The sequence below is a fragment of the Anopheles marshallii genome, chromosome 2, assembly GCF_943734725.1.
Source record: "Anopheles marshallii chromosome 2, idAnoMarsDA_429_01, whole genome shotgun sequence".
NCBI classification, from domain to species: domain Eukaryota; kingdom Metazoa; phylum Arthropoda; class Insecta; order Diptera; family Culicidae; genus Anopheles; species Anopheles marshallii.
Genome location: NC_071326.1, coordinates 4,143,039 through 4,156,851, shown reverse-complemented (window position 1 = coordinate 4,156,851; position 13,813 = coordinate 4,143,039). Strand labels below are relative to the sequence as shown.

Sequence of the window (13,813 nt, the reverse complement as noted above, 5' to 3'; positions counted from 1 at the left end):
AACATTAATGATTTCCACCTCGACGAGAGGATAGTATGGTAAAAACAAACAAACCGGTAGGCTTATGAAATGGCGGATATTGTAAATTAGGTAAGGAATATGCACGTGTGCATCAATTAGGCAGGTGCGGCAAGAGGTTTATACCAGAACTAAAACGATAATATGCCGAATGGTGGTAGCAGGTGGGAGTAGGCCCATAGTTTGTAAATGCCCGGTTGCGACAAAAAAAAAACCTCAACCCCCATTACGGCCATGTTCGTAACGTTTATGACCAGGGAAACAGGGATCCGCACACATACACACAAACACGTTTCGTTTCAGACTCACTCACACGAAGTGATCGTCATTTTGTTCTAACTGTTCTCTCCGCCTCCTGATCCGCCACCGGCCAACAGGTGGTTCCGGGTCCGGTTGGGTAAGCTAACAAACCAAATTAAGCGGGAAACGATTGTGAATACCAATAATAAAGTTAATGAAGGGACAAGAGAATGGAAAACATTAAATGATATTTTAACAAACCGGATGTATGCGTATCAGTGCAAAAGGAAAGAAAGTCATTAAGCTTAAGCGTCAAACAGTTAATTCCTTTTAAAATATTTATACAACTAATTTAAGAGGAAAATCTACAGCGCTTTCCATTAGTTAAAGTCTTCCTCGATTGCACTACTAATGGTAAGTTCGGAGCCTTCCAATATTAAGCGATCTTCATTCAAATTTCTTGTGGTACATGTGATCATTAGTTATGATCGGAGATCGTCATCTTCGTACGATTAAAGAGTTGAAGGGAGGATAATTTAACTATCGATTTTACTCCTGATTTAACCACTGACTGACAGATTTGACCCGTCCAGATCGTTTTGGAGTTTATGTTATCGCTCCGAATTTTCCATCACTACCATCTTGAATTCGCAAGGTTTTAAGGATTGCCTAGCGTTCATAGTATCAACTGACGTTGGAAATCTCGAAGTAAATGAGCCATTCAAGAATTCCTACACTTCATCAAGAAGGCCACCAGGTTACTTCTTAAATAAATTCTACATTGCGCAAAAAACAAAATCACCCCAAAACTTGTCTTGCACCGTGTAAAGGCGCCTTCATTCGAACCTTTGTTTGACAGCCAGAAGAAGCAAGCTGTCAAGCAGAAAGGTGTCGAGCAAAACCGGTACTTGGGTATTGACCGACGTCAATTGACAACAATTCCATTTAATAAGTTCGCCATCCGAAACGTATGTGATTCTTTTTTTACTGTTCTGTTGTTGATTACGGTGCTCGAACGGTTCCGCAAGTAATAGCGCACAATGTTTGCCCGCTGCTCTTCATCGCTCGCACGCCCATCGGTTCAGGTAAGAATGAAACGAAACAGGGTCCGAAGGTACGTTTTGCATAACATTGCGCGATCAGCAGTGTTCCGCATCGCGTCCGTCTTCACCTTCGGGTACTGATGATAACACGAGATAACGAACGGCTGTTTGCCACTGCTGGAAGACCAAGCGGACCCCGCTTTCAATTGAAATTAATTATATAATTCGCAAACACGCGCCTAACACAATCGTTTTCGGCAGGGTTTTCGGCGCTTCCAGAGCACGCTGGTCGTGGCCGAACACAACAATGAGACGCTAAACCCAATCACGGCCAACGCGGTGACAGCGGCGAAGAAGCTGGGCGGTGATGTGACCGTACTGGTTGCTGGCACAAAAGTTGGTCCTGTTTCGGAGGCGGCCGCTAAGCTGGACGGCGTAAAGAAGGTGTTGGTAGCGGAAGGTGATGCGTACAAAGGTTTGCTGGCGGAATCACTAACACCGCTCGTGTTGGCCACGCAAGAGCAGTTCAAATTCACACATATCGTAGCGGGAGCGACGGCTTTCGGTAAGGCGGTCCTTCCACGTATCGCCGCTAAGCTGGATGTGTCCCCGGTGTCGGATATTATCGGTGTACAGTCCGCCGATACGTTCGTGCGCACGATCTACGCCGGCAATGCAATCCAGACGGTTAAATCGAAGGATCCAGTAAAGGTCATTACGGTGCGCGGTACTAACTTTGAACCGACTGGAGCGGCCGGCAGTGCGGCTGCAATCGAGAAAGCTCCAGCTGGAGACTTTGCAAGCAAAACGACCGAATTCGTCAGCCAAGAGTTGACCAAATCCGACCGTCCTTCGCTCACTGCGGCGAAGATCATCGTGTCCGGTGGACGCGGTATGAAGTCGGGTGACAACTTCAAGATGCTGTATGATCTGGCGGACAAATGGGGCGCAGCGGTTGGTGCTTCCCGTGCTGCCGTTGATGCTGGATACGTGCCAAACGATTTGCAGATTGGACAGACGGGTAAAATTGTGGCACCGGAGCTGTACGTTGCTATCGGGATTTCCGGCGCCATCCAGCATCTGGCTGGTATGAAGGACTCGAAAACGATCGTCGCCATCAACAAGGATCCAGAGGCACCGATCTTCCAGGTCGCTGACTACGGGTTGGTAGCCGACCTGTTCAAGGTGGTACCGGAGATCAACGAAAAGTGCTAACAAAGCACCGAAACAACAAACCGGCCTGTTGAGAGTGAACACACCAACAAAAGGTCCGAATTTCCTTTCCAACCCGAATGTATCCTCGGTGTGTCGTACAAGTGACTCATCTTGTCGGAAGATTTTTTACAGTGTGTTGTATTAGTTATAGGCGCAAAAATTTAGCTACAGTATAATAACATATATCGGGCTCAAAAGTAAACACTATCCGGTTTGTTGGTGGTCCCCAGAGTTGCTGGTGAAAAACTATTACACAGCGCTGTAGTGTGTAGCTTTCCGGGGGTTCTATTTCTTCGGTGCAATAATTCCTTCCAGCTGGGCCTGCGAAAAGATTGTGTTACAACCACGGGCAAAGCATTGTCAATAAACATGTTCGTTTTCATAAAACAGAACGGAATAAAGCGTGTATCGGAAGCTGTAGCGTAAACTGCTCACTCCTGTTGGTGCACAAGGAGTACCGAAACTTACCTTAAGCTGAGCATTGGTTTTCTTCAGGAAGGCAATCTCTTCCGAGTGTTTCTTCTCCTCGGACGCACGCAGTTCCGCATTCCTTCGTTCGGCCTGGTCCGCCTTAATCTTCATATCGCTGATCGAGTTTAGCAGCAGTTCCTTCTCGTGCTCCACCTGCTGTATCTGTTCCTGCAGCTTCTCCTTGCCTTCCTGGGCCTGCAGCGCCTTGCGGATGCCGAAGGACACCGAACTGCAGTACAACGTTTCGTACGCCTCGAGTGACATCGCAATTTCGTCCCGCACTCGCAACAGCAACAGACCGCGCTCGGTACAGTTGATTGTAACCTGCCGGATCAGCTCATCGAAGCACTGTGTGTAGAGTTCCCGCCGTACCGGACATATGCCCGTTTCGCGTGCCTGCGTTTGCTGCAGACGGGTGTCCAACATTTCCTGCAGATTGATCACATCCTGACGAGTGGCAGGCGTACTGGAAACGGTTTGTGTCCACAGTTGACCATCTTCTTCCCATGTTTTCGGTGGCAAAATGCAGTTAAGAATTTCTTCCGTCTCACGCGGACTATCTACTACGACGGCACCACCCGACCCAGGACGGCCTGTTTGTTCCTTCGCTGGAGCCGAATCACCCGCTGGTTCTCGTTTTTCAACATGCTTCACCACCAGCACGGGGTTGTTGTAGCGAACGAGTGTGGTTTGCAGTTCCAGATTCCGGTCGCCCATCGTTGGTGTCGTCCAGTCGATGACCGCGGTCAACACCCCCTAGTTCGTTTGCACCTGAAATTGAGGACACCTTACGAATCTCCAGTGTCAAGTGAAGGATTGTGAAGAAATCAAACAGTCACACTCGTCTACCATAGCAACCAACATGCACACGGTAGTTCGGTGTGGAAAAGCGGGTTGCTACGATCAACCGAAATCAACATCTTCAACAAGTTGTACAGGCTTCAAAGCGGTACCACCTCGCTCAGCGTGTGTGTTTGTGAGATTTTTTCAGGTTCCTGTCTATTTGGGCTGGATTTTGTAAAGATTCAATGTGTAACATGCTTTTGAGTAAAATCTAATGAATCTTTATTCCTGGCAACCGATTTCCGTTGATCGACATTTTAAACATCGATTTTACCGAACATCGATTATAAAACTCCCGAGCGACACATTTTCAAAACGAGCTGTCATACTGAGAAATATAAACAATAACAAACTGTTGGACGCTGCAACTGCTATTTGCCGGTCGATATCTCTCGCACAACAGAATTGGCTACAATGGACGATGATGATGAACTACTGGCGTCACTGGAGATACCACCGGCACCGAAACAATCCGCCGTAAGTGAACCGAAACCGTCGTCAAATGTACCGACACCATCCACGAGTGGAGCGTCCGGTACAACCGAACCATCCATCGTTGTGGCGAAGGTTAACAAAGGCCATTGCATCCTGGTAAATCCGAAGCAGCGCGGTAATCCACTGCTCAAAGCTATCCAGCTCATACCCTGGGAATATGATGACATCGTGCCGGACTATGTGGTTGGTGCGAGTGCATGCATCCTGTTCCTTTCGCTGCGCTATCACAACCTAAACCCGGACTACATCCACGCGCGTTTGAAGCAGCTGGGGAAAATGTACGAGCTGCGTGTGTTGCTGGTGCAGATCGATATATCAGAACCACAGAATGCGTTGAAACATCTGACCCGCATCTGTTTGCTCGCCGATCTGACGCTTATGCTCGCATGGAACGCGGATGAAGCTGGACGGATTGTGGAGAAGTATAAGCTGTTCGAAAACCGACCACCGGACTGGATTATGGAGCGGGCCGAGAAGTATCCACATGAGAAGCTGGTACGGGCACTTACTAACATAAAACCGGTCAATCAGACGGACGCGATGATACTTTTGCAGAACTATGGTACACTCGGGAAGCTGATCAATACGACCGAGGAGAAGCTAAGCATGTGTTCCGGATTGGGACCAAGAAAGGTGAAAAAACTGCACAAAACGTTTAGTGAAAACTTTCGTAAATAGTATCCTCTTTGCTCTGTGGCTATTAACCAAACGCGAAGTAAAATTAAGTGATTGTACTAATCTAAAATGTGTTAAGTTAGAGCGAATGTGCAGTTCGAAAAATAATGTATCAGTTAAATGTTAGCTTATTAAATACACAACACAAAAGAATTTAGTACATAGATCATTCTTTACTACTACAAAGAAACAAAAAAAGTACATCGAGGGGCATTTCATAAAAGTTGACCGCTTCCTTTCACTATTCTTATCGTTAATTCTCTTTATCTTCGGTCGTCGGTTCTTCGGTCGGTGTATCCTTCTCCGGTTCCTCCTCGGTTGCCTTCTCTTCGGTCGCTGCTGGCTCAGTTTCCGGTTCCTCTACGGCGGCACGTTTTTTGCCCCGACGCACCAGCTGAGCTGTTTCCATCGGTTCAACCAAATCGCCTACTTCGTTACGAATTGGTGTAGGTGTAAAATCTTTCTTTGCCACCGCTTCCGCCAATCGTTGCTTTTCCGCTTCCTCCGCTTCCGCATCGGCCTGCTTGATCTGTTCGTCCATCTTTTCCTGTTGCTGTTCCTGGCGTTGCTTTTCGAACAGTGACTTCATTTTTTCCTGAAACAAAAAAGATATTCCAAACGTCAGTTCTTTTCCACAAATTGTATCGAATCACCCACAAATCGTACCATTTCTTCGCGAATTACGTTCACCTGCTGCATGTACTGCTGGTACACGAACTGTGCCATCTCCGTCATATCTTTCACAGTCCGCAACGATGACTGGTCGGTCGAAGACGGTTCGGATACATTGCTGCCACCGTCTACTAGTGCACGATCCCCAGGATATTTCTCCGCCGGATTTAACTGCAATTCGAGCGGTCGATTCATAAGCAAACGGAACGCTGGTCGCAATTCCACACAATTCTTAAACAGTGCCACACGTCCGAAAATGTACAGCCCAAGACGGGCACGACTCATCGCCACCACCAGACGACGCACGTCCCGAATGTGACCGATAGTCTTCGTACGCACAAGCGACAACAGAATATAGTCATTCTGCTGACCCTGGTACTTGTCGACGGTGGTCACTTTATGCGGTTTGCCAAACATCGGATTGGAGGCACAACGCGACTCAATCACATCCCGAATAAGATGCTTTTGACCGTTGTACGTGGTGAGGATGGAAATCTTCTCCGCCGGGTAACCGAGCAACCGCATGTACATAAACACCGCCACCACATACTCCGCCTCGGCAAGATTCTGATAAAAGTATGGGTTCGGTTCCGATTCACCCACACCGTTAAAGTCCTCCACGTTGATCAGCTGATACTCGAAACCAAAACCGGCATTGGCACGACAATACTCGGGCCATTTGTGCACGTGCTCCAGATCACCGAGGCGGCTGTAGCGCCACTTGTACAGCTCGCAGATACTAGATCGCGCACGACCCTGTCCGTCGAGATCGATCGTGGGCACGCCGAGTCGCACCAACCGTGTAAACAACGACTGCTCCATGTTGGAGTACTTCTGGAACGCCATGTTCTTGATCACCGGTGGCAGCTGATGGTGATCACCAATCATAATCCAACGCTTCAACCGATTGTACCCATCCATGGGGTTCTGCAGCAAAAGCGGAATGAACGTCTCTATCTCCAATATCTGAGCCGCCTCCTCCATCAGGATGTTGTCGTACTTGAAGCCCATAGTGACCAGCTCCTTGCGCTTGAGCGCGGCATGCGTACACGTCATGGCGATGATCTTTGCCTCCTTCACCAGCAAGTACTTCGAACGATCCAATCCACTGCGCAGCAGCTCAAACGCACGGAACTCCTCCAGCTCAGCGAACATGTGCGAGATGTACCGGAAGCAGCTGTGCGCAATGTCCATGTTCTCCGCGTAATTCGCACCACCAAACAACGGTTGTGGAGCATCCTTGAAGAAACGCACAAACGGGAACTGTTGCTCGAAACGTTCGCGGGCTGGAGATCCTTCCGCACCTGCGCTACTGCCACCTTCAGTTTCGAACTCGCTCAGGAACTTCTCCCATCTAGCCACCACGTGATAGAGATAGAAATGACCTGCCGTCTCGCAAGTGTACGCCACGTCCCCGCTTACACCGAGCGACTCCTGCAACCGTTGCACCTGGCCAAGCAAATCAATGCGCTTCGAAAGCACATAATTCACCCGACCGTAACGACTGTAATCCTTCTCCGTTTCGAGCGACTCCTCACCGTGACCCAAACGCAACAGATGACGCTCGTCAATGTCTAACGCCATGATCTTCTCAAACAGTTGATTCAACGCTTGATTGGAATGCGTCACGATCAGTGTACGCTGCTGCGGATGGTTGTGGTACAGGTTGGAGATAATCTGCACGGCAACGTCCGTTTTGCCCGTACCGGGTGGACCGACCACTAACGTTAATCCCGGCTGCATTCCCGCCCGGATCGCCTCGATCTGGGTCGGCGTAAAGCGGATCGCGTTCTTCTTCGGCTCGTTGTACTTGTACGGGCCACGGCTCGGTATGCGATACGGTTCCACGCGGATACGCTTCGGCAGCTCACGTTCTTCCCCACTCTTTTCCGCATCCGCGTCAGTATCGCTTTCCTTCGGTACATCCTCAAACGTAAGCCGGAACGGTGGCTGAAGACTCAACCTTCCTTCCTGCTCCACCGCCGCAATCTCGTACGACGGAAAGCTGCCCGCCACATGCACGTAATCCAGAAAGGTGTCATTGAAATCCAACACCCGGGCCTGGTCCGGCATGCGACTGTAGTGTGCCGCACCGGGATCACCGTACCCGAGAAGAATATCGTGCAGCCACGGTGGTACGACGCACTCCGTGTTCATCAGATGCCGGATCGTTTCCAGCACTGCCTTGAAGTTGTTTTCCTTCGGCTTCCGGCGCATGATGATGTTAAATCCTTCGTACACATCCTCCTTGCCTTCGTCATCCTGACCCGTACCGGCCTGCAACGTAGCGTCCATGTCCAACCGATACTGGTTCGAATCGAGCCAAACACGGAACGTCCGTTGCTCGCCGGTCAACTGCGGTCGCTGCTCGATACCGTCCTCAATGACACGTCCGTTTGCGTCGAGCATACCCTCGATCTCGCAACCACGTACGTGCACCAAACCGACCTGTGGTACAAAGTGCTCCCGGTAGTCATACTTGGTACCGATCGGTTGGGTTGGTCGGACCGTCACCAAAAAGCACACATCGTGCTTGCGCAGATTTTCCCACTCTTCCTGTACTTCCTTGCGCACGTTCAGCGTAACACTGACGTCGGCCCTTACGCGAGACGGCTTCTTCTCGCCAATGTGTGGCTTGGACACTTCCACCACAGCGAACGACTGGATGGGTAACGCCATACGGGCCCAGCCGCCAAACACAGCGTCTCCGTCTTCCGATTTCCAGGGCAACATTCGGCTGACGGCATCCTCAATATCCTGCCGGATTTCATCTGTGGAAAGTAAAAACGTCAAATTTAGCAATTCTTCTAGTAAGACAACAACAGAAAATGACAATAAATGTTTCTACTGAGCACAAAAGATCGAAAACCCAAAACTTCAAGACGAGATAACATGATAACAGAAACAAATTTAATTAACATGAAAGCAGACGAAATTGAAGCAACAAATAACAAGGGACAATTACGAAAGTCACGAAAGCTACAGGTAACGAATCATATCAAATGAGGAATCTAACGAAAACAAAGAGTGGAGAAGGGATCTATCGGGCAAACACGAAACACTGATCTCTAATGAATGTTCTGCCATGGATGTCTGCTTACGGAGCAAAAAGTGGACAGTGAATGATGGGAGAACCGGACGCAATAAGCACCTCAAAGCCCATTATAATGATGTATCTCATCCTAATCTGTGCGTGTAGTGTTCGATAACAAGCTTCAGGAACACATCGATATTACTTTATCTTGGAAGGGACTAATTCTACAGTGGAGAGGGCTTACTAACCCTACGGATATACGTTGGGATGATTTTTTGTATCACATTTAACGTATTGCTGATATTGCTAATCAATCAAATAGCTGTGATTGACCCCAGAAGTCACAATCAATAGATATAGAGGAATCAGAAATCACGATACAACCGTTAGTAAACTCGAAGCTCTTGGAACTTATAAATAACGTATAAAAACTACTTAACTTAATTAAACGTAGTATACTCACACGTCGATTCCAGCCGAAAGAGATTAAAGTTACGCAACAGATAATCGTGCAGCGTTAGGAACTGCAAGTTGAGCTTCGGCAACGCCAAACATCCTTCACCCGAGTAGAACTCCGTCGGGACAATGTTCTCGTTCCAGATGATGTCCTCCGTCGGATATAGGGGCATCTCGTTCAACGATTCCAGCTGTGACACGCGTCGCTCGTGTCGCGATATTAGCAACTCCCGCAGGAACGTCTCATCCGTCCGGTGCCACTCGAACGGGGCCTGCAGCTTCTCCGGGACCAGATTCAGATAGCAAGCGATTTCCCGCAGGCTGGCACAATCGAGCGCACCGAAGTGCTTCTCGAGCGACTCGCGTGTATCAACGTTCGCCACATTCGATAGCGCAAACAGACGCAGATTGGGAAACTTGGCAAAGGCGGCCTTCTGCAGGGATTTGATTTTGGCGTAGTGCTGTTGCGTCATATCGTGGTCAGTCAGAGGATCCCCGGTTTTATCGTTTATCTCAAAGCGGGCGTAAAACTTCAGCATGTCCAGTAGCTGTAACGGAAGAAGAACGCACGAGAGGAGCTTGTTAGTAGGGGGTTGACCTCGAATCGAAACATAATACGAAAAATGCGCACACATTGATATCGCGGTTTAGTTCGTGGAACGTTCTAACTGCATGCAAGACAACGAAGCAGTGCCGTTTTGCCTCTGCTACTTTCACTCCTTCCAAAACCAGCCCAGTGTTGGTTGATAACATTTCAATCGCTAATGGCGTAAATTACGTACAGTCTATTAAAAGAATTTCACGAAATTAGAAAGAAAATGTGTGAATTCTCAGAAACAACAATCCAAACATTAACTAAATCAAACATCTCCTATTTTGTTTATTGCCTTCCTGGTAAATGTATATTATCAGTAACAACGAACGTGATTAAAACCTCGTTTACATTAACCTTTCTATCAGCAATGGTGGAAAACAACAACCACAAAAATGTCGGTATGCGCCAGCCATGCTGATGTTTTGAAAACATTTACACATAATAGATTAATTTTGACGCACATGACTAAAACTGTGGCACATTTCTATTTCTTAATCATTGGAATAAGGCGCACTTTGACTTCTTCCAGAACAGTGAGGAGTTTAAAAAGTAAACATACCATTCCCCTCGCCGTATTCTGTTATCTACAAATAGAGGTAAAAGTACACAATTTTTCTAAAAAATAAAAGATACTACGCGACATAAACAAGAAGTGGACATGGCAAGCAACGCAGGAAAGTCAGTTACGATTAACAATAATTTGCACCAGGAAAGACTAACAAAGTGATAACGGACAACATGATGTCGCAAGCGCTGCTGGTCCTCAGACAAACCTGGTCAAACCTGTGGAGTCACTTGTGTTGGAGGAAGGCGAAGAGCATCAGATGAAGAGGAGAAGAAGGCAAAAATCTTTGAATGTCCATTGCCCTAGAGTTGTGCTTCTGAAGGATGGCCCCACTCGTTTCTTCTGCCTGAACACCAATATGAGAGTTGGAAGTTACAACCGTGAAGATCGTGTTCTGTACCTCAACTCAGAACTTGACGAAGTGATGATGATCACCGCTAGATGATCGTACCTGATCAAGCTGTTTAAAATTTAAACTATTTCGTGTTAAAAGCCATTCAACGATGTTAATAACGAGATATAACCTAGAATATTTCAAAATTAGAAATATGGAGTTCTCTGAGGTATGGGCACTGACTAAAGCTGCCTAAAACCTCCTTCGAAACCTTCCAGAGTTAGCTATTCGGAAGGATTTGTTGCCAGGACTATGGGAAAACTATAACAGTGACGTGCTCTGAGGACTGATTACGGTGTTAGGATGACACCGGACAATCAAGTTCGTATAGTCTTATTCAGCAGTAAAAAAGAATCAAAGGTAGACCGAAATTGAGGAGGAATGTTAGAGGAACCAGAGGGGTACAGATAAATGACTTGGAGTATTTCTGTTGCACCTCTTAAACTTCGCTGCGAGATTTCACTTCTTCATCGTGATCTATAGATCTCAATCCACTAGTTCTCCAATGATCATTACATCCATAAATAATATCATAAGAAGTACACTTCAAACGTTTATCTAAATTGCATCCATGCTTCAAGTTTGAGCTTGTGTAGCATCAAACAATTAGAAACGAATTTCGAACCAAAACTGTCTTCCACATCGAATTGTTGCTTGCTATGTTAAGTGGCGGCTGCTGTGGTTGATCCATTAGACCTTAGACGAGTAGAACAAACACAGAACCGCGGAACAAAAGCGATACATTCGGCTCAAGAAGATACGCCAATAAATATTGATTACGAGCGCATCGAGTTTCATCATTTTCATCAGGCGCTCAAATGTCTGATTCCAACCGCCAATACAAATTCCACCCAATTCCATCTCGAGTACACAATTAATCGGCTACCACAGGCCACACGAACACAAATGGCTACCATCGGTGCCCAAATTCAGTTTGCATTTTAAAGTGTTCGATAAACACCAAACCACTTCATCTTCACCGTGGCTTAAGACGATTTAACCGCCACGACAGGGCACATTGTTTTTCGCGGTGGTCCCCGCGGTGTAATGGTGGCCACTCGACAAAAAACGATAATACACAAAACGGGAAACGAGATGGGCGTTTGGGAAGTGGATTAAAGTTTTAATTCAGGCAAAACAGATGAATGTTCTTAAACTCCCGGTGCTACGCTAGCTGATGTCTGATGTCTTCGTGAAGTGAACATTTTCCCAAATGCTTATTTGCTCTTCCCTGCCCCGCCATCCCCATTTCGGATCCATTTTAATCTGTCTTCCTGGTGCTGCTACAAGTAGCAAGCACTCCAACCATCCTGTCAGCAGCCCTCATAACAGATCCGCACAGATTCATCGCCCGCTCTGCAAACAACAATATAAAACCCCGGAAATCGCAGGAAAATTCACTTCCGTTTAAGGTTTCTCCGGCGTTCCTTTCAGGCTTGAGGCATAAAGAAGCGACCTAGCAGCAGCCACTATCCATCCTCACAGTCGTACACACAGTCACGACACAGAACTAAGTCAAACCTTCTGTCGCAAGCCACAATGTCGGTGGTAGAGGAAAGAAAGATAACATGAATGTGAGTAAAGTTTTCGTCCACTGACGGTTCAAATTCTGCTGGTTTTCGGTTCATAGTTTAATCCAAAGAACCCGCAGTTCTTCCGGTTGATACTCGTTGAGACTGGCAAATGCAGTCAAACCATGTGATATCCTCGAGAGCTACTGATTACACCATTGCATAAAAAAAACTATGCATTGCTTCATGCAATTCTAAAGCTTAAAGGTAGTAGATTGGTACAAGAAAATGTACAAATTATGCTCAAGAATGATCATCCACCAGAAGCAGACCAGCATGAAGAACCATTTTACAGCATAAATAAGGTCCGGCCCATGAGATTACACTAGCAAATAAATCAACAGATAGTCATCAATCACCAACGTTGACAGAAGAAAGGTTCACTTGTTCACGTGCCGCAAGAGAGTGGAAAAAAACAACTAACACCTCTATCTCCTAGCCACACTCGACCGAAACTCAGCAGGGCCAGGAGAAAACAAAATTGGGAAGCAGCGTAACCCAGTCAGTCCATGTGCGGGTGGTGGTGATTGCGCTAAAAGCATTCCAATCGAACAGATTTTTATTTATATCTTGCACAAAAAAAAACACCACCAAACGACGATTGAAATGCCACCAATGCGTAGTTTAGTTTATGTTCAACAATTATTGTTTTGAAAAAAAAAGGAAACAAGCAACGGTTGACACAAAGTAATACATAAAATGTACAAGTTAAAGTCAAGTCAACAAACTATATTTAAGTGATTTTGAAGGCGAAGCAATGACGAAATGAACCACCAGTTGGTTGTATGTAAAGGGAACACACTACCGATGTACACTATGATTCGCAATGAATGAATGATTTAAATCTTTCTAGGACGTGAGTTCTTTCTCGAATTTAGAAGAAGAGTTTTTTATAACTCTTTGTGGGAGTGAATTAACTCTTGTGGGAGAATTATTCATGGCATCCTTTAACTTACGATTTTAATCGCGAGAAAAACATCCGCAAATGTTAGCGAATGAAGACTGCAGCAACGCCACCAACCCCTTCCCCCCACTACCGTTGATTCTTAAAATTATTGAAATCTTGAAGAGTGAGAATAAGAGTTAAGCCTTCATTCTAACTCTTTAACTCGGATTTAAATCCTTAAAAAGAGTTTCCCATCTCTAGAAATATACACAATACAAGAATCAAACAAAGCTGCAAACGACATTGGATAATTGTGGGCTGCATACAGTTAGTGTTGAAGTTCTAATAAACCACTACGCTCATCCAAGGGTTAACCGAGGCACGTTGAACGTTCGGAACGAAACCCGAATGGAGCACGGAACCGAACCAGTTTTCCGAAGTTGGTACGAAGCGAAAGATTGTCCGGTTTTGTGCCGGATTATTGTCCGGACAGCAGGATTGTCCGGCCCATCGACGGGGATGTGAAAGGAGCGAGGAAGGGGGGGTCACTGGCCTGGCTCTCTTTATCTCGCTCCAAGGCTGCGCTTCCACCACAGCTGTTGTAAATAGAAACACGTCTCGAACATTTTTTTTATATTAT

General features: G+C 46.6%; 4 protein-coding genes across 5 annotated transcripts in view; 2 read left to right on the top strand and 2 right to left on the bottom strand.

Annotated features, from left to right (window-relative positions):
* The first annotated feature begins 1,298 nt into the window (after positions 1–1,298).
* On the top strand, positions 1,299–2,516 carry LOC128719503 (electron transfer flavoprotein subunit alpha, mitochondrial). Of its 2 annotated transcripts, none has more exons than XM_053813129.1 (2): positions 1,299–1,337; positions 1,563–2,516. In XM_053813129.1, the coding sequence occupies exons 1-2, from the start codon at positions 1,299–1,301 to the stop codon at positions 2,514–2,516; spliced, it is 993 nt and encodes a 330-aa protein (XP_053669104.1). The 2 variants fall into 2 exon arrangements, with proteins under 2 accessions (XP_053669104.1, XP_053669103.1); XM_053813128.1 differs by having other exon boundaries at positions 1,299–1,343.
* Positions 2,517–2,801: 285 nt separating this feature from the next.
* On the bottom strand, positions 2,802–3,704 carry LOC128708246 (putative inner dynein arm light chain, axonemal). Its single transcript, XM_053803207.1, has 2 exons — positions 2,985–3,704; positions 2,802–2,837 (listed from the first exon to the last, which is right to left on the bottom strand). Exons 1-2 carry the CDS (start codon positions 3,702–3,704, stop codon positions 2,802–2,804), a joined length of 756 nt encoding a protein of 251 aa, XP_053659182.1.
* Positions 3,705–4,241: 537 nt separating this feature from the next.
* Positions 4,242–5,003, top strand: LOC128708008 (DNA excision repair protein ERCC-1). The gene has a single exon (XM_053802963.1). The coding sequence runs from the start codon at positions 4,245–4,247 to the stop codon at positions 5,001–5,003; it is 759 nt and encodes a 252-aa protein (XP_053658938.1). The 5' UTR covers positions 4,242–4,244.
* Positions 5,004–5,253: 250 nt separating this feature from the next.
* Positions 5,254–13,813, bottom strand: part of LOC128709592 (RNA helicase aquarius) — a 39,353-nt gene continuing 30,793 nt past the window's right edge. The window contains exons 3-5 of the mRNA XM_053804597.1: positions 9,170–9,710; positions 5,667–8,443; positions 5,254–5,595 (exon numbers count right to left, since the gene is read on the bottom strand). Of these exons, the coding sequence (XP_053660572.1) occupies positions 5,254–5,595; positions 5,667–8,443; positions 9,170–9,710 (3,660 nt within the window). The remainder of the gene's footprint in view (positions 5,596–5,666; positions 8,444–9,169; positions 9,711–13,813) is intronic.

Coding starts and splice junctions, on each gene's coding strand:
- LOC128719503 (XM_053813128.1), top strand. CDS start 1,299: ATGTTTGCCCGCTGCTCTTCATCGCTCGCACGCCCATCGGTTCAG. Junction 1,344..1,562: donor TCGCACGCCCATCGGTTCAG/GTAAGAATGAAA, acceptor CGTTTTCGGCAG/GGTTTTCGGCGCTTCCAGAG.
- LOC128708246 (XM_053803207.1), bottom strand. CDS start 3,704: ATGGGCGACCGGAATCTGGAACTGCAAACCACACTCGTTCGCTACAAC. Junction 2,838..2,984: donor AAACCAATGCTCAGCTTAAG/GTAAGTTTCGGT, acceptor ATCTTTTCGCAG/GCCCAGCTGGAAGGAATTAT.
- LOC128708008 (XM_053802963.1), top strand. CDS start 4,245: ATGGACGATGATGATGAACTACTGGCGTCACTGGAGATACCACCGGCA.